Raw genomic sequence first — 20,495 nt, forward strand, 5'->3', positions numbered from 1 at the left:
TACAACAGACAGAAATAATAGCAAGCACTATAACCAGAAGTTTGCAAAGCTGCAGCAGGAAAGATTTAGAACATTGGTTTAAAAAGAGAAGCATAGTAAATATAATGGAAAATAAAAGTGTGAGAAAAAAAATCATAAGATGTGACTCCACCACCAGATTACTAGATATGATCACTGTCTCAGACCATGCAAATCTCATGTGGCATATAAATATTGCTCACAAGCTAGATAAAATTAATTCTTATGGATTCATAAATTACATTGCTTTACATGTTGGTGCCATATGGAAAAAAAACAGAAATCAGCACAAAAGATGTAGAGGAGGGGAAAAAATAAATAAAGAGGTTTACTTACCAGAGGTGATGAGTGCGCCATGGAAACGCAAGAGACAAGAGAACCTTAAGAGGAGATGTATAACACACAGGAAAAGCTTTGGTGTTAGCGTCCAGCATGCCAGCATTGTTTGCAACACGGAACCCCACGTGCGGGGAACTTCCACTTGTTTTATTGTTTACATAGAGGTTTTTATAAAGCCTCTGTATGGTTAGTTGAACTCATAAGCGGGGATGCTAGTTAATTGTTTTTAAGACAAAAACAGGACACATCGTGCTCAGTACATATAATACACTTCCACGTCGTTAATTGTACTTCACTGCTTAAAGAAGTTTGTTAAAAGCAAAAGAGAAATGGTTAACACTTGTAGTTCCAAGGCTTCCTGAAACATTCACGTGCATATATATTAAACACAATAAAAACAGCACAAACATGACAAACATGGTTAGGATGTGTGGTAACACAAAATCCACAGAGGAGCACAAAAGTAATATCTTATCTAGCAAACTTTTAGCGTGTGAGGAGAGAGAGTTACAAGATTTATATTCAAGTTACAAGACTGCTCCCAATTTGACACATGCCACAAAAATGCAGCTTTAGTACATGTACTAAAGGGTTTGTGTGGTTTAAGAAAACCTAGTTAAAATTCTTGCACATAATAAAATGTGTCCATCCTACTAGGCCAGGGGTGCTGCGGCTGGAATATGTAGTTCTGCAAAAACTGGGGGTTGCATGTTTTCATGGTTCAAATAATTAATTTTGGAAGCCATTTTGGTGAACTAAATGCAAAAGACCATCAGACAAGACAGGCCAAATCACTGGGGTAGACGAATAGCCCTTTTACACCAAAATCCCAGATCCAACCCAGTATTTGGAACACTGTTTCAAGCCAGGTCGGATCCGGGCTTTGCACTGTTAACACTGTTGTGCCGACCTGCAGTGTAAATGGGGGCGGCGCTTGGAGATGACATCATCTCCAAGTGCCGAGACCACTGACTGCCGCACCTGGGCCCCGGACTGCCGCACTGGGGCAAGCCCAGCACCAAGGTAAGCTGCCGGGCTGCCCCCGGCCTTAGTGCACCCCACCCCCCCCAGCCCCCGTCCGCGAGGTGAATGGATAGCGATTACACATTCACCTACACCCTGCCTCCATTGCGTCTGCACAGTACAGCAGCGGAGGTCATGTGCGCCCCCCGCCCAACCTCCATACTGACACCAGGATGCTGCAGTCCTGAGGTTGGGCATCCCTATTGCAGTAAACGGGAGCCGGGCTGGACGACCCAGCATACCCATTTACACTGCCCACTACCCAGGTCCTGCCCGTATTCCACCCCAGTCAGGACCTGGGTAGAAGTCCCGTGTAAATGGACGCAGGTTAACCTCTTTTACACCGCCGCTGACCCGGGTCCACAAGGGAAAAACCCAGGTTTTTGTGGCGGTGTAAAAGGGGTATAAATCTGTTGCCAACATGAACATGTACAATGCACCTCTCCCTCCTCTCATGACAAGTGAAAATACATACAAAAGTACACGTGGTGTTAAACAGATGAAACTTTACCAACTAAATATGAACCATCTTATAATACACGCACATGTATATATAGTATGATATCTGTACAAAGATGACTCTTATAGTATACCTTTTGCTCAGCTTTCCATGCAAGCTCAGTATGGAGCTCCTGTATCTGGTTATCAGACTCCTCACAGAGGCGATTATATGTTCCCTTCAGCTCCTGGATCTGGGCAGTGATTTCTGCTCTCTCCGCAGGTGACATCCTATTTGCACAAACAGAATATAGGATTACAGCTATCTGTACAGATGACCCAAGAGATTGACCCACAAGTCACTAGGACTCACTTATCACTATTTTTGGCCAGGAAGATCTGCATGGACTTCACAGCTTCAGACACTTGCTCTTTCTTTGAGAAAAGCTCCTCGCTTTGAGCCTTTAGAGAGAAAGAATGACAAACGTCACTACATACATACTGCTGTATTGTCACATAACTCAAAGATGGTGACAAAAACTCAGACAATAAAAAGAACTGTTTGTAAAGCTACAAAAGCAGGCGTTTGGATACAAATGTTACTGAACAAGCAGATTTTGTAATAGAACATTTTGTAACAAAACTCAATATCAAACATATATTTGCACACATAAATTCATACTTGGAAGCAATTTCAAGGACATACTCACAAAGTATTTAAATATATTTAAAGAGCTTTATCTACTTTTGGACACCCTCCTTACTATCCCACATCCTTACCACCCAAGACTCCACTGTTACCCGAGCTGCAGCAGAGCCACATTTGACTTGCATGTCTGGAAAATGTATCTTATGTGAATTTGCAATGCACCTTCTCAGAAATGAGCAATTGCAAATAAATGGCAATGCATTTTGATCAAATCTACAATCAAGACAAATGGGGCATAATTGGGTTATAACAGGGCGTCCTTACGTAGCTAATGTTCATTAGTCATGTGGTCGTAAATAAAAATGCATCTGTTTGGAGATGTATCTTTGCACCTTGCATAGGACAGGAATGGAAAGAAGCGTGGGGACAGGCACTGATAATGACAATCAACAGCAGTAAATCTAATGCAAGTTTTGGAGAAAACAACACTGTATATGGCTGCGTATATACTTATTATATACCCAATTTATTTCCAACTGTGAAACAGGCCCTAAGCCTATTCAGGAGTAAACTGTGTGGGAGTGTCCCCACTCGCCGGCCTGCATGGGAACAGACCTTAGAGCAGGGATGGGGAACCTTCGGACCTTCAGCTGTTGAACTACACATCCCAGCGTGCCCTAATACATTTGTGCTATTTGGCCATGCTAAAACTGTTGCAGGACATGCTGGGTATAGTTCAACCACAGCTGGAGGGCGAAGGTTCCCATTCCTGCCTTATAGTGTGATTTCTCAACAGGTGTACATCATCAAAATCCTCCACTGACAGGAAGATTATAACAAACAAAATCATGCAGTTGTCCAAAGCGGACAGCTGCCTTTCATATATGAAATTAGCATTACTCTACTGTAAAGGTGTGGACACACTGTGCAATTCAGGTTCGATACAATTTTGAGGACCCAATTTTGACTATTTGACTTTGGCTGACTACACTTTAACTTCAGACTAACTTTCCATTCAGTTGTGACTATATAGTCAAAATCAATAGCCAGACTCGCACCACACGGTTCACAAAGATCTTTACTCATTCTCAAAATAATACTTTATAAATGAAGATCTTGAAGTCTGTGTCAAGGTTTTGTATATTTTCTGAATGTATCTTTAGATTTTAGGTTTGGGAACCACTTTTTGAGGCAAAGCGGAATATAGCAGGAAGGAAAGAAATTTCCTAGGAGTATATAATTTTCTACATTAAGCTTTATATACTCAGGAAAGCCAATTACAAATGGCTGTATACTAAGAAAATTACATGACATTAGTTAGTGCAAAACATAAGAATCTATTCATTTTGTACCTTTTTTTCAGAGATGGACTTCTTCAGATCAGCACGGTCTCCACCACGTGAAGACACCACCTGAGAGAGTCCAGCCACCCACATGGAGAGTCGCTTCAAGTCATCCATGTGCTTCTCTTTCTCCTCCTCAATTACTTTCTGGAATGATGCAAGAGAAAATAAAACACAAATATAGAGTGGAATTGAGAAATAAAAGCATTTTTACATTCCTCTCCTCGCACTGGGGAACAGGGTACCCTGGAAATAAAGAAAACTTCCTTATTACTATTTTGTTGTATACTATTTTTTTTAAATCAAGACCCAGAGAAATAAAATCTCCCTTAAAAAATATATATTTTTTTAAGCTTAAAAATACAAGAACTAGGGCAGACAAAAAGCTTTAACTTAAGTATAGTTTTCCACCAACCCATTGGTGTACACTGAGTTTAGGAAAGGTCCTGAAGCTGCTCCATTGAGGGTTGTCTTGTAGGGCAGGCAGATTTTGTTGACACATTCACAAGAATTAAAGTAGCAACTTATTTAAAAGGCAAAGCCAACCAGCTTTTGGTTTACCAAAAATGTTGTCAATTTCTCCGCTAGATTCATATTGGCTATTACATTTACTACGTGGGGGGTTATTCAGTCCCAGCCGCTATCTCCACCGGCGGAAATATCTGCCATCGCCTATTCAATGCTGCTGCTTCCGAAAGCATTGAAGGCAGTTTCCAACTAAAACAGATCGACTTTAAAACTAGTCAGATCTGTTGGAATATAGCCATGGATTGTGAAATTCCTTGGGATTTCCGATATGCAACTGTCAGTACTTATAGCAGCAGTAGAGTTGCGGTCAAGAGAAGCTTAAGCACCGCCCAGTATTCTGACTGTCAGTACGTTCCGACAGTTGAAATCCCTTACTAAATACCCCCCATGGTCTCAAATTTCAGTTTCCTGACCTCAAGCCTTTTAGACGGTTGCTCTGATTATTTATGTTTTTACTTTTTTTTTTTTTTTTGGGGGGGGGGGGGGGGGGTGTTTCTACCTACATATAAAGATGTTCTTAATCTCATTGGAATGCTGGGGGTGACTGAAAATATGAAGTCCAGGGGTCCCATATTTTTAGAAAACTTTTGGAAGAGTTGTCTAAGATGCTAGGCATGTATTCCATAGAGTACACATGCCAAACGTTTGTATAATCTCTTTATCAAAGGGAATTTGTTGTTTTCCAAGCTGCAGTGATGCTACATGTAGCTGCTGAAATAACATGTCTAATAAGTTTGTGCTGGTGATGACACAAAGGCAATAGGAAATATTTTGGATTTAAAGGGACTATTTAAACCGATCAAAGTGTGGAGAAGTGATCCAATACAGTGGCGTAACTATAAATTTTGCTCCCCCCTGCCATAAAATTTTGCGGCGCCCCCCCAGCCCCCCCCCGGGGGGGGGTGAGAGATTCAGAAAGTGAGAGATTTGGTAAGAAATCGCCAGTTTTTTTAAAGCGGCAATCATTTACACTGCAAAATCAAACTGGTTTTTGATTGGCACTTTAAAAAAACCTGGAGATTTCTTATCAAATCTCTCATTTCTGAATCTCTCATCCCATTAAATTTCACCCCATATTTCTATGGAGAGTGATATGACTGGGTAAAAGCAGACACTGGTTTGATTACTTCTATGCAGTTTTAGCAACCCAGGTCAAAGTCAGTCTCAACTAAGCACAATTTTCTACATATATATATATATATATATATAGTTAAGGAAGGTCTAACATTTGCAATCCACACAATCCATAAACTCTAGTTTGGTACAGTGCTGGCCTTTTTACAATTGCGCTATAGGGGCATGACTGTATGTGGAATTACCTCAATCACCCAAATGCTGTATTGGTGACAGATAAAGTATCTGTAATCTGCAAGTAATCTTGTATTAGTTGGAATACTCCTAAAAGTCTGATTCTTCTGCAACATCCATTTAAAAGGTGCACTCAGTTCTGATTCAGATGGAGAAAAAGGTAGCTAGAATCCACTATAAGGTTGGAATTCAAATCTGACATTGATTAGATGTTCCATTCCACACCAGAGGTGTGAAGATAAAACCTGCAATGTTAGATCTACTGTAATTGGCTGATATAGCCGCAGACAGGCATCATATTGAAATCCACGGTAAGGAAAAGGAAACTCTTGATTAGTCTTCACACCAATTTGTCCAAAAATTGTGCCCAAACCGGTTCCTCCTTCCTGCAAGAGTTTATCGGGCTCTGCTACAGTAAAGCAGCAATTAAAGTAAATATATAAATAAAATGAATGAATGACTGTAGTCCTATTTACTATGTTAGACTCCAGTAACAGCCAAATAACTAACATGCCATTTGGCAGCTCTTGTAAGGAAAGAAAAAGGCGTGCCCAGCAGGATGGGAATATAGAAGAGGACAAAGTTAATGCTTTGGTATATTTAAAGTACATCATATACCCTCAAGGTTAAGTATCCCCCAATGGGATGAGAGAGAACATATGAGGTGCAGGCAGTGGAAGCAGATATGTCCTCCACATATAAGTTTGTTTAGAAATAAATTAGGAAGATGTTGAAGCGATTTCCATGTGCAATAGTTATTACTAAAAGCCATAATAATGCTGTATTATTTAGCTATATCAACTTTCCTTCCCTTTTTTAAGACATGGGTGAAATGTCCTTTACATTAGTAATAAATGTCATACAATGTTTTATTGTTTCTTGGGTGGAGTGGAGTCCTTTTACACCACTATAGGTCTTCACATGCTGGCTAAAACAACCCATATTTAAAATCACAATCATGCATCATACATTTTGGCATTCTTAACCCCTTCAGTGGCAATCCCGAGAATTTTCCGGGCTGTGCCTCAGTGCCCAGTCTGGCAAGCACGGAAAATTCTCGGAATTGCCACTGTTTGGAGCCGGGCTCCCTCCCCTCTGCGGCGCCACCTCCTCCCTCCCCTCTGGGTTTCTTATAGATGTCCCCGGCGCCGGCATATGACAAGCCGGCTGTCGGGGACAGGGACACGGCGCGGGGGGCACAGGTCCGGGCAGCCGCTGATTGACAGTGCAGCGACGCTGCCAGGACCTGGGGAGGTAGTGGTGTTTTTTTTTAACGGAGCGCTCCCCATAAAAAAAACTCGCCCAGTGGGGAGCGCTCCCCCCAAAAAAGCCACCACTGAAGGGGTTAAGGCCCATACACACTGGGCTACTTTGAGCTGAAAGTCGCTCATAACAGCAGGTTTGAGTGGCTTTCCGCTCAAAGCCGCCCAGTGTGTATGGCCCGGCGATGAGCAGTGAGCGCTGCTGCACGCTCCCGCAACATCACTGGGAAAGCCGTTAATCTGCTGGTTATACCAGCAGATGAGCGGCTTTCAGGACGGCTTTGCATAGCACTCCGCTATGCAATGCCATCCTCCCCCCCTCCGTCGGTGCTGGGCAGGGGGAAAGCCGCTCAGTGTGCATGCACTGAGCGGCTTTCCCCGCAGCGATGAACGCAATCATCGCCGTCCATACACGCTAGTCGCCCAGTGTGTATGGACCTTTAAAAACAAAAAAGGATCTAACTGAAAAGGCCACAATCTAAATGTCATTACTAATGGGTCTATATGCATGTTGTTCACAAAGTGATTGGCAGAAAGTAGGCATCTGGGGGGTGGAAACTGGATGTTTAGTGTGAGTGCCAAGAAAAACACAGACATGCCGCTAGGTGCACCTGAGCGTTTTAGGGGAGGGTGTGTGACAACAGCTCCATCCCGGATATGACTTTACTGCCGAGTAAGTCATGGGCTAAGTGGCATCTGTGATGAGTTGTTGCCAGTCCAAAAACCATTAGAAAGTGAGCCTGTTACGATGCGTTTTGGACATATTCGCTCGGATGCAAATGGATGTGTAGAAGTACATATCCATCCACACAGTGTGCACATTGTTTCACAAGGTGAGATTTCACCCTAGCGGGGAGGTGGCGTGACTAAATGCTGGCCACTGCAAACTCGCGGCCATAGGATCAGGTCTGAATCGGGCCCAATGCCAGGTCAGGTAACATCAACTCCAGTAACGCCAAGGAATACTGGTTTAGACATGATCTACAAATGCACTAGTGCAACTGTATGTAAATGGTGATAATTCTAGGTGTTATTGTCCAGATCCTGGAACACTCTACAAAGAATTACCTCCTCTTCCTCAAGTCTCCGCAGCGAGTCGCTGATGTATTTCACGTGCTGAGTAGTCAGTGTGACCAGAGCAGTGTAGCGAGTTCGGAGGTCCATAAACTGAATAGAAATGGGAAGAGTGAGGACTTGTTGTGGGCAGGTATCTCACAAGAGAGGATATTAATTGTAGTTGGTTACCTCCTGGGTTATGACATCAGAGGAAGATAACATACGCCTGCGTTTCATTGGTGACTTCTGCTGTGATTCTACAAAAGCCTTGTATGTCATCAGCTGTAGTTCATAATCCTGTGTTAAAAGAAAACATTTTGGCAGACATGGAGATATGTCACTAGATAGCTAGATAGTATGTATATGTTATGTGGTATACTGCGTAAACATGAACATCTGGAGCTGCAGAGATAGAATGCTATATGACAATTTCTATACAAAGTTTCTAGGTTACTAACCTTCACTGACACAGAGTACTGCTGGGACAGAGTCTGACATTCATCCAGACGAGACTGATTCCGCTCTATTTCAGCCACCAGGGCCTAAGAAAATAAAATCACTAATTAGACCACTATACAGTGCTTAATAAATGGAAGCAATAAATTGTAGTGATCAGGACTGAAATTTTGGTTATTGGCCAGTAGAAATAATTGTACAAAAAGGTTTTCATATTCAACATATAGTGGACACAAAACTGAAAGCAAAGCATTTATAAAAGGTCTGTAAAAGACATGTGGGGGAGAGATTCAATCCGGGATTCTGACTGTTGGAATGTCCCAACAGTCGGAATCCCGGGCCGGTTTTCATTCCTTACGACTGTAACTCAACAGCCGGAATTCAATGTTCCCGCTGTCAATTGTCGGAAACTCTGTGGATCCGCGAAAACGGATGAGGATTGTCGAAAAACTTGTTTTAAAGTCGGATCTGTTTTATCGGAAACGGTCTTCAATGCTGTTGGTAACAGCAGCATTGAATAGGTGAGGGCTGCTATTTCTGCTGGTGCAAAAAGCGGCTGAGATTGAAAACCCCCCAATGTCTACAACAACAAAAAAAAGGAGCCTGGCTGATGGTGATGTAAAGCAGATTATTAGGCTATTGTTCAAAAATATCCCATAAACACTCAGGGGCAGATTTATTAAGCTCAGTGAAGTGATAAAGTGTCTGGTTTTTATCACCGGCCAATCAGTTACTAACTGTGACGTCACAGGCTTGGTTTGAAAAATGACAGGTAGGAGCTGATTGGCCGGTGATAAAAACCAGACACTTTATCACTTCACCGAGCTTAATAAATCTACCCCTCAGTTGGATCCAGAACTAGTCACTAAGAAGACATGATGTAAGATTAACATCAGTCGTAAACTCACTGGGCATCGCTGATACACGTACAATGCACCAGCAATGTGTGCTGGGCTATATGTGCTGGCCAGTATTCTCTGGTGGGAACACTGGCGATATGACAAGATCTTCACTACATATAGGCCCATATTCTGTTGACTCATCGGATGCGAATTTGCACCCTTGCGAGTCACCCTAACCCCGCCTTGCGAATGGTTAGCCGGCACCACCCATTCGCAAGTGGGAGTCGTTCACAAGGCTTGTGAATGGATGTTTTACATGAACATCCATTCGTATGCCAGTGTGAACCTCCAACATCTTTCGATGGTCGCCGACCAAGGCGCACGCATTTGTAAGGGTGGTCCAGACCACCCTTACATATATGTGTAGAATTGCAGTGAATTGGGCGGGCAGCTGACATCCGGTTATGTCAGATGTCCGCCCCCCTCTTTGTATCGATTCTGCTCAGCAGTACTTATTAAACTGGCTGCTCATATCAAGGGTTCAAATTTGTAGTCAAACAATGTGCAGCTGCTCACCATGCGCATCAGATTAATAAATGGATAACAAATTTGGATTATCTGCAAGAGTGGGTTGTTCTTTGTGGGTTAAGTTTAGCCCCTGAAGTTCTTCACATCCATAAATACTGTTGCCCATAATATTTAGCAAGTTGAAATGGGACAAATGAGTGCTTGATGTGGGCAGGTGACTACGGAAACACTTTTATGCATTATGCACCCTGATGATACCAGGATATTATTTGCTTAATTTGCACTTGAGCTGCACCTGTCCAGATGCCTTTATTTTTTTTATATGCTTGTAATCCTCCATTCTACCTACAGTTTCTCTCTATCTGGATACCTGTGGAATATACCAAAACTGAGGCAAGAAGACTCAAGCTGTCAAATACTTTCTGACCTATCCACAAGCCTAAGGGGGGATTCAGTCCAGGGTTCAGACTGTTGGAAAAGTCCTGACATTCAAAATCCCGACCGGTTTCGCCTGCTTTCGACAACAACTCGACAGTCGAAAGTCTGTCTGAAAGTCTGTGGATCGTCAAAAACAATCGTTTTGTAAAAAAAAAAAAAAAAACACTGCGGATTCGACAATCCACACTCGCCTCTATAGGGAGGAAAGTCTATAGTAGGAGAGTCCCAGTCAGGATTGAATACTGAACTGTCAATATTTCCACTGTTTGATAAATCCAGAGATTGAATACCCCCCCTTAGTGTGAAGTATAAGCTTCCCCCCATTTACCGTTTGCTGATTTAGCTGCTCAGACAAGACTCTTCTGTCCTCAGACTGTCCGGGTTTCATCATCTCCTGCTGTGATTTTGTAGCCTCTATCCACTGGATCAAGCTGTCGTGACGCTCCCTGTAACTTTTCAGTACTTCTCGAACTGTAGCTAATTCTAATTGCCTGATTAAAGAAAAAAAAAAAAATAAAACGGACCACTTGTCACCTAAAGTCAGAAGGAAAAAGGATGCTTTAAGAAAATACCGTGATTCAAGCTGGTTGTGCACTCCACTCCATCGCTCTCTAAGTTTTTCTGTTCGGTCTTGATAATGCTCTACATCAAGGCTACGTTCTTGGGTTTTCTGATTAAGGCGTTCCCTTGCTTCTTTTGATTTGGCAAGATCCTCTTCCAATGCAGAAATGACATTGTCTTTGTCTACTGCCTCCCTCTGCCATTGCTGAAAAAGCAACAAGTTTATGTTAGTTACAACATTTCATAGAGGCTTTTTTAAATGAATGGGTCACATCTGTACCCCTACCTGTAGCAAGTCTTGCTGACCCTGAATAGCAGCCAAATCTGCAGGGATCGTATCCTCCTGACTTAGCCGGTTTTCATATCCTTTTACCAGAATTTCTGCTCCCTGCAAACTCCGAATGACGACATCTACGGTCTTCAGTCTAGAAATGTGTATCGCATGGAAAAATCAGTTTACATAACTTTAACCAAGGTCCAGTTCAACAAAGTTTATTTTAACTATGTAACTACAAGCCAATAAAAACATTTATGCAATGTCCATGTCGACCAATGACAACATAGACACCAAAACACACTGTGAAAAACCAGTGTCTATCTTTTTACGGTCGACCACGTTCCTAAAACCTTTTGCTTGTGTCAATTTATGTTACTGTCGATCTAGACATCTGACATCTATTTTCAGGCATCTATCTAGTCGTGATCGACCATTAGTGGTCAACCAAGTCATTGTCAATCTAGACATCGATGATTTTCTATACCATAACCAAAATAACCACATTTAAATGATGATGGATTAAGTGTGTGAGCAGAAGGACCTATCACAAAATCTAATGCAGAATACACACAGGGCGATTTAGTGTAGAACAGATTGCTCAGCACACATGCACACAATGCACCAGCGAAGCGTGCTGAGGTATCAGTCACGGCCAGTGTTCTCTGGTGAGAAGAACACTGGCGATGACTAGATATATATTACATGCAGTATAAAGTAAGCCCGGTGATGGTGGGGTACGGGACCATGCATCGCCATTGCCTCGGGGGCTCACACACGGAGCATTCCAGGTTTCATTTGTAAGCGACCTAGTCAGATCACTTACAAATAAGGTGACAATCGCCCCGTGTGTGGGCTCCATATGAGCAGAGGAAGTTATAAGGTAGGAATACTGCATTAAAATAAACACTGAACTCTTGTGAATAATTGTAGAGATGCCTCTGTCTGACAAGCTCTGCCACTTTCAGATAGGTAACCTGATAACATCTCTAATAGGTATTATTGCTCTGTTGTTTGCGGTTGGAGATCTCAGAGGCTGTCAGACACTAACCCAACCAAAAACATATAAGGTCTGACTACTTACATGGCACTATTTAGGTAGTAAACAAATTCCCCGGATCTAGCCCCCAATTACTTTTTTCTCTTCCTTAATATATTGCAAGGAAGGCATTTGGATGACATTAATCACATCCAGAATAATATGACGGCAGCTCTGAAAACCGTGAAATCAGTTCCAAAATAGTTATGAAGGGTGGACTAGGTACTGGCATTGGTGCATAGCTTTCCCAAGGGGAACACTTTAAAGGCGTGCACAGTGATATGCAGCAATGAGGTATATAGCACTTTTACTGCAATGCAAAAGTAATTGTCAGACCTCGTATAATATCAAACATCCACTTGACAAATAACAGCTCCTTTCCAGGTAGCTCTTGCCAGAATTTGTCCTATTTATGGAATGGAAATCTTGTCAAGCATCTTTAATAACACCGAAGCGGTCTTCTCTACCATACCACTTTACCATACATCCACTCCTCACTCCAGGCACATTAAGTATATGCCTGTTATATTGCCCCACCCCCGCAATTGAAAATTCCTCTTTTTTATTGCCGAGAACCCACTTGGATCCCCTTCCTTAGCCTTTCTCCCTCATTAATCCTCCCCAACCTCTTTCCCTATAAAAACTGGAGCAATGTTACAAAATGTAGGACGTCATACAATTATGAATTGCTAAGACATTTAATCCTAGTAACCTAAAACTATGGGCTATAAAGCAGCTGCTTTTATAAACTGATTCTGCACTGCATGTTTTAGGTGCAAATTTAAAGAGGACTCCCGTTAAGAGTAAGCCTGCAGCGCTTCACACTCAACATGCTGCTTGTCATTTTCACCTGTGTATATAGCCACTTTCACCAACATGCCGCAACACTCGCATTACATGACATACGATGGACCCTTTCCATACATGTGCTACAATACCTCCCTATTACCACATAGGAACTTAGTCTACATTTTTCTCTGTGCACCTGAAACTATAACTATGTATGGACACAAAGGAATGCATGCCCATAGCAAAAGCCACTCTACTATGTCTGACACCTCTGGCGTATTGTTCTCTAGTTGGCACACAACCTCAAAGGGAAGAAGGAAATGCACAAAAACATGGCCCCCACTGCTTTTGGGCAACCACGCAATAAAAAAATAAAATAAAAATAAAGAAAAAACTTTTTCCCCCCACATGTAGCCTCGGCAATTATAGTATCCAATTTAGGGCCAAAGAGAACAAGCCTGTTGAAGGGAAATGCTAGAATGTTTGCATTCTAAATCCATATTCCAGGTGCAGGTTCAAAGTGCCCTCCTTGTTGCTACAATTGTAATGGAGACCTTTGAAGCCACTTGGGCTCCATCTTGGACAGCCTCACAAACAAAATATGCTGCTCCACAATGTCACCTGGAAACAAAAGGAAGAAACCCCAGCTCAGCCAACACTGGAGTTGCGAAGAAGCCAAAATGTAACCACTAAATCCGTGCCACACCTATAAAAAGTAGCAGCAGAGAAATGCCTTCTGCTGATCCAATGCAAAGATAAAAACAGGAGCTATCCGGCACTATCAAGTACCACTGCACGAGAGAAGACTAGCTCTCCAGAAGCTCTGCACCCGTATTGTGCCTACAATACCGCAAGGGGAGCTGCACAATTAAAACCATGAAAATGGCATCTGCCACATAGGAGAATGCAGCCACTCCCCACCCTCTAACAGGGTTTCAGTGAAACCAGAAAGTGCAAAGAGGAGCACTGCTGTGACTTAAACACAGCAAACTTCCCATTTCCCAAACAGTAATAAAAGCTTACCAAAAAAAAAAAAAAAAAGTAGAGACACTACAATAGCAATCGCATAAAATCTGCCCAATTCTGGAGGTCACTTAAACAGCATCGGCATGTTGGTAGTGGCAAGTGGGAGCTTAGGCTTAAAATGATAAATAAAATCAAGTGCCAGCTCCTATGGCCCCACCAGTAACCCCATAGGTTCAGTGTCCCCCAGCCTTGACAAAGGAGAAAGACAGCTAGCGAAACAGTATAAAGAAGATAGTGACTACAGGAAAGACAGACAAAAAGGGAGTATTACATTAAAGTTCAGCAAGAAAGAAGTAAAAAGTGACTAAGAGAGCTAAAGAAACAATGAAGGAGCGGTGAGAGACAGACACACTACAGGAGAGACAGAGTGATATAAAGAGGAGATACACACTCCCACTAATGAGAGAAAGATGCAGAGGGACACAATAAATGAGACACAGGGGCACTCAATAAAGGGAACAGAGAGTGAGATATAAATAGGAGTAATGGACACAGTTGTTGGAAACCAGGACAGTAAGTAAGTATGAAGTTTTATTTCTATAGCGCACTTTCTCCAACAGGACTCAAGGCGCTTTACAGACATTAAAAATAATGCACATACTGTAATACAAAGGGTTTTCAGAACGAGCAACAATGGCAGTACAGATATAATCACACATACAGATATGCACTAGATGCATTCTAATGAGGGACATGGACAACATATATTTACTTAGCTGCACAGCACCAAAGCAGCCATTCAGCAGTGCCACATGGTGATTGCACCAGCCAGATAGGTAGCCAGTAACAGTACAGATATAGGACACATACAGATATTTGCTAGATGTATCCGGATGGGGGACACGGACATGGGGCACACAGTGTAGGCCGCTGCTGGCAGGCTGTGCACAGCAGAGGCGCAGCACGCGGTGCAGGGTAACAGGAATAAAATGTAAGAGAATACTACAGTGGCATAAAAGGCAGTATTAAGACAGTGGTAAGGTCAATAAAAATTAGATTTCACATGTAAGAGTGAAAGATGTAGAGGAAGCAGTTGACTTAACTAAAATAATTTATATCAATACAATTTGGCTACATTTAATACAATTCTAAATTCAGAAACATTTCCTCTGGGACAAATCTAAGCGAAAAAGTGCACTCACTTTTCCAAGAAGACAGAAGACAAGCCATAGACCTGGTCCATCTTCCCTACTATAAGATCAAGCTGAGAGCGAACATTTGGGGTTCTGGAGCCAGATGGAGACATATGCAGGAAATGGTCGCAGCGTTCAGATACCAGTGACAATTCAGATTTTATTCTCTTCAGCTCATCCTGCATCCTCTATGGGACAAAATGAAGGGGAGAAAGTCAGTGAAAATACCCAGCAAGAGCCAGGAAACTATAGGAGGAAACCATGCTGACCTCTTGCTCAGATATCCGTACAGCATTTTCATGTACAGCTTCTGCATCACTGCCTGAAGGACTCTGCAATCTCCTCACAAGTCGCTGTTCACAGTCCTCCAAGTGTAGACGTATATTTTGGAGCTCTGATATATAGGTTTGTGCCACAGTCTCCTCTTTATCTTCTAAAAAGAAAAAAGATAAAAAAGCATGAACCACTAAATGCACATTTGTTTCTGTAGTTAAGCATCAACACTTCAATTTCAGAATGCAAGAAACAGTGATGTGGTACCTTGGGTTGGCTTTCTGCATTTCTGTATGATTCATTGTGAAATCTGAGGGGTACATTTACTACAGCCTTAAAAAAATTAACAGATGTGATACTGCCTATAGCACTGGTTCTCAAACTCGGTCCTCAGGACCCCACACAGTTCACGTTTTCCAGATCACCTGACAGGTGCACTCATTACTGACTGACACATTTAAAAAAATCCACAGGTGGAGATAATTATTTCACTTGATTCTGTGAGAACTGCAAAACATGCACTGTGTGGGATCCGGAGGACCGACTTTGAGAACCTGTGGCCCGTAGCAACCATTTTCTTAGATGCATTAGCAAAATTTAATTGATTGGTTGCTATGGGCAACATCGCCTCTTTTCATTTTTTTAGAAGCTGAAGTAAATTTAGACCTGAGACGGAAAGCACCTAATCATTTCAACATTAACATTCACTACTTAAAACTACATCATAAGGAGACAATACCAGACCTACCATACTTTCCGAATACGATTCAAATAAGTTGTTTAACTTGTACTTTATTAAACAATATAGCATTATAAAGTAGTCTCTGGATTAATTCTGGAATCTACTTGGCACCAATATAGCCCTAAAACCAGTATGAGTCCCACACTGGGGAACTTCCTGATTCTTGGAAGCATTTATTGCCTTGAAGATAAGGGAGTATGACCAACCATTTAGATAATGTAAACATTACATGATAACAGTAGTCACTTCATATAGTACTACGCTGTTGTGCTTTTAACCACTCTATAAACATGTGTATAATAAATATATAGATAAACCTTTTACATAGTATAATTAATAACTCTTAGCGCTCCTAGAAAAGTAATGGGAGTATATAATTATTTCAGTAACAATCTTATCATATAGTCCTTACTGAGCAGTATAAGTAGCAATAAAACTACCCATGAGATAACATAACAGCATGTTTCATAACAAAATCCTGGCATATGTGAAAATGAACTTCACCACGAGTTTTGGTATTTTAACTGTAAAAGTTGACTCTCCAAATGTACATTACTCCTCACCGGCCTCAATAAGGTCCACTAGCTTTCGGCACTGCTCTTTACAGGCCTCCACCTCTTGCTCCATGTTGAGGCAATCGTTTGGTGAGAATATTTGTGAGTCTTTGCTTTCATCTAGGAAATCATCCAGGTGTGACTGAAGACTGGAAAGGGCCTGCAGACGCTCCACTAGTGGCAGAACCTTAAGCTAAGAGCAGAGACAAGGGAAATATTATTTAAAAAAAAACATTTAATTATTGACAGATGAATACTCTTTAACTCTTCAAGGTTAACTTACCTTTTCCATGTTCCAGCTCTGGACTAAGTCTATGTCTTTGCGTAGATAATGCCAAGATATCAAACTCTTTGTATTTACATGTAATTGATGCCAAAGAGCCATCACTTTCTGATACAGCTGTTCAACCCTGCAAAGATCAGGAGTTAAACAATGAGGGAAACATAATAACTGGAAGCATGGACTAACACAGTGGTTCCCAACCCTGGTCCTCAAGTACCCCCAACAGTGCATGTTTTCCAGGTCTCCACACAGGATCACAAGTGACAAAATTAGCTCCACCTGTGGATCTTATAAAATGTATCTGAATAATGAGTGCACCTGCAGGGTGACCTGGAAAACATGCACTGTTGGGGGTACTTGAGGACCAGGGTTGGGAACCACTGGACTAACACAACAGTAGACAGTAATTACCTGCCAGCCATATCTATTGCTTCCTTATTGGGTGGAGGGATGAGGAAGCATACAGAGGGTACCATGGCCTCATTTCCAGTAGTGCTTATCACCTTCCATTTTGTCCTTTGAGAGTTATCTTCAAGTACACATTCTTCATTTCTACTAATTGTAATCTGATAAGCAGAACAAAAAGCTATATTATCCCTGTATTTACAAGTGTACTTACTTTTCCTGAGCAAATAATTATCATAATTAAGCTTGCCTCTATCTGCCGGTAGTCACATACAGCTCTGACAGGCAGTGTGCCACTTAGACAATGTTCTGGGTTCCTTGGCTTTAGCTGGACAATGTTCTTTGATCTCCCCACCAAGCTGGCAACCTTACTCCTAGACTGGATGAGCTGCTCCTTCTCGTCCTAGAGAAAGATGAATATAGCCTTAAATTGTGCCATTTTCAAAGAAACAATACAAACACACATTTACTGGCAGGCAGATAATGAAAGGGTGTGTTATTTCCTCTCACCATGGAATCCTGCAGCATGTCCTCCAATCGGATCACACTAGTATTCCGGTCACAGGAATATTTCCTCTTGATTGATTCCTGAAGATTTTTCAAATAGACCTCCGATTCCCGCACATCACTGAAGAACTGATGGGGACAATGTGTGATCAACTTTAACAACTTGCCAATAACAGACAAGATAAATGAATGTAAAAAGGATGACATATTTACCTGGAAATAAGAAGTATTTTCCTTTAAATGTTGCTCCACACAAAGACATAACTGTTGTACCCACTGCCATTGGGAAAGAACTGCAGCACTATATGCCTAGAAATTAAACAAAAAAAACCCATAAAGGTTTCAAACAAAAAACGCTTCAAATGTGTTAAGCCCCATAAACACTAGCCGATCCCCTGCCAGTATAGTCGGCGGCGTGGACCGTCCATCGACAAGTGCATACGCACTTGTCAATATCAAGGGGGAAGGGCGCAATGGTGGTGGAAGAGACGTCATGGTGCAGTTGCAGCATGACCGTCGTTAACAAAAAGCTCCCTCATCTGAACATGCAGGATGAAGGAGAGGGCCATTAATGATGCGCAGGAACAGGTATTAACAATATGGAGTGTACGCATCCCTTTCTGAATGATATTATTTGCAATATGACCTAGTTTGTAAGGGGCTTTGGATTCTGTTATTAGAACTGAGCCCTGAACCCATGCAAAAGGTTTTGGTCACCATATAAAATGCACTAAGGAAAGTATATTATAGGTAACATTTACCAACCCTTCCAAACACAAAACACTGTAAGGCCAAACTAGAAGCACTGGGATAGAATTGTTTACCTGCAGAAGGCAAGAGAGCATTGACCAGTACATGTGAATGTAAAGTGTTTGCAAGTTTATGGACAAGCTCAGATCTTAATCCAATATCCCTAATGCTAGGTACACACCAGAACGATCCTGATAGTTAGCATATAGTGAGCAGATTGTGCGACGGTGGCACGATCTGTTGGAGCACATGATCTGCATCCGATCCGGATCAGTGTCTAGTTGATTGGATCTTTTACAGATCCTACCTGCAGAAGCTAGGATCTGTAAAATGACCAAACGACCAGGGGGGACGCGCATCGGGTCACAATTGGATCTCAACATGCCAAAACAGGCCCAATTTACCTACAAACAACATACAATCGGTCACAATTTGTATTGAAATTAGGGAATTGAGGCCAAATCGTTCTCGTGTGTACCCTAAATTAGAAGAACATCAGGAGCGATTGCCCTACACAGAACACCCATCACCATTATATAACATGGTGCTTTGAATATCGTAGCCAAGACTGAGCAGGCAATACAAGCCTATCACGGCTGGGAGCCTGAATGGACAGGAGAGAAAACCTGTTTTAAACATGTGTCACAATTAGAACACATCACCCATTCTAGCAGACTACTGTTAGGGTGGGACAAACATTCCACTCCCAAAGCTCCCTATTCCACCTCATTATGTCATTGGTTGTACAAAATAATTGTGGGTGGTAAGGAAAATACATTCAGAAATAAAGAATAAAGAAATTATTTGTCAAAAGCCCACACCCACTTCAACATCAGCAAATATTACTATCCACAACACAATATATAACCTGCAGAGAAGCTATAAAAAGTACATAAAGCATTAGGCCAATTAGAAAAAACAACAAATAATAATAAAAGCAACGCTTTACAGCAGCCAAATACACATTCTCAGAAAAACCACTCAAGCAGCAAGTAATAAACCTGTCAATATACGTGCATAAACATGTTGGGAGACCACACCATCTTTTTAATTAAAAATATAAGAGTAAAAACATAAAAAGGCTCTCATGCAGACAAATACCTCCACAGTCTGTTTTGCTGGGTGATTTTCCAGTGATAGTAGCTCAGCTTTTTCCTGCAAGGACTGTATCACATCATGCTTCTGCTCCAGCTCTTGTGTCAGTTCCTGAAGGAGCAAATATTATTTTACAATTAGACTTATACACTTGTGTCATTTGGCCATCAATACCACCTCTCTATGCCAATGACATGTCTTCTCCCGGGTATCCAGCTGCCTCTCTGCCATCTCCTTCTAGATGTCTGAGCGCTCTCTGAAGCTCAACATGGACTAAACAAAACTCATCATCAGTCCCCCTAATATCTCCATCACTGTTTACAACACAATCTTCTCCCCCTTTCCCCAACTCCACTGCCTGCGTGTAACTCTTGACTCCCATTTCTGCTTTGCTCTCTATGTCCAATCCCTGGCTCAATCATGTTGGTTCCAGCTTCCCAACTTTGCTTGCATCAGTGTCTCTCCCAAAGTGCAACTAAATGGATTATTCACTCACTGGTCATTTCAACTGCTGCACCAGTCTCCTCCCTGGCCTCCCACACAGCCAGCTCGCTCCCCTCCACTCTGCAGCTCGACTTGTCTCCTGCTTCCACCGCTCCACTTCTGCCAAGCCCTTTCAATCAAATCTACAGGATCCTCTTCAAACTCCTCACCCTTACATACCAGGCCTTTTCTAACTACATCTCCAACCTCATTTCCCTACAAGCTCCCTCTCGCCCTCTCCGGTCACCCAATAACCATCACCTCTACTCTACCCTGGTCACTTCTTTCCATGTGCATATCCAAGATTTTGCCTTGCGCAGCCCACCTTCACTGGAATGAGCTCCCTCACTTTA

At 42.1% G+C, this 20,495-nt stretch overlaps 1 protein-coding gene across 19 annotated transcripts in view; it reads right to left on the bottom strand.

Annotated features, from left to right (window-relative positions):
* MACF1 (microtubule actin crosslinking factor 1) overlaps positions 1-20,495 on the bottom strand; it is a 237,812-nt gene that overhangs the window by 128,556 nt on the left and 88,761 nt on the right. For all 19 annotated transcript variants that reach the window (XM_083173834.1, XM_083173839.1, XM_083173838.1 and 16 more), the window contains 18 exons: positions 19,666-19,770; positions 18,028-18,123; positions 17,818-17,943; positions 17,558-17,710; positions 17,314-17,468; positions 16,903-17,029; positions 16,629-16,812; positions 15,320-15,483; positions 15,060-15,238; positions 11,076-11,214; positions 10,801-10,994; positions 10,557-10,719; positions 8,423-8,506; positions 8,154-8,261; positions 7,977-8,075; positions 3,820-3,957; positions 2,192-2,280; positions 1,974-2,109 (listed from right to left, as the gene is read on the bottom strand). In XM_083173834.1, coding sequence (XP_083029960.1) covers positions 1,974-2,109; positions 2,192-2,280; positions 3,820-3,957; positions 7,977-8,075; positions 8,154-8,261; positions 8,423-8,506; positions 10,557-10,719; positions 10,801-10,994; positions 11,076-11,214; positions 15,060-15,238; positions 15,320-15,483; positions 16,629-16,812; positions 16,903-17,029; positions 17,314-17,468; positions 17,558-17,710; positions 17,818-17,943; positions 18,028-18,123; positions 19,666-19,770 — 2,439 coding nt within the window. The remainder of the gene's footprint in view (positions 1-1,973; positions 2,110-2,191; positions 2,281-3,819; positions 3,958-7,976; positions 8,076-8,153; positions 8,262-8,422; positions 8,507-10,556; positions 10,720-10,800; positions 10,995-11,075; positions 11,215-15,059; positions 15,239-15,319; positions 15,484-16,628; positions 16,813-16,902; positions 17,030-17,313; positions 17,469-17,557; positions 17,711-17,817; positions 17,944-18,027; positions 18,124-19,665; positions 19,771-20,495) is intronic.

Source organism: Crinia signifera, chromosome 2 (genome assembly GCF_055691185.1).
Source record: "Crinia signifera chromosome 2, ASM5569118v1, whole genome shotgun sequence".
NCBI classification, from domain to species: domain Eukaryota; kingdom Metazoa; phylum Chordata; class Amphibia; order Anura; family Myobatrachidae; genus Crinia; species Crinia signifera.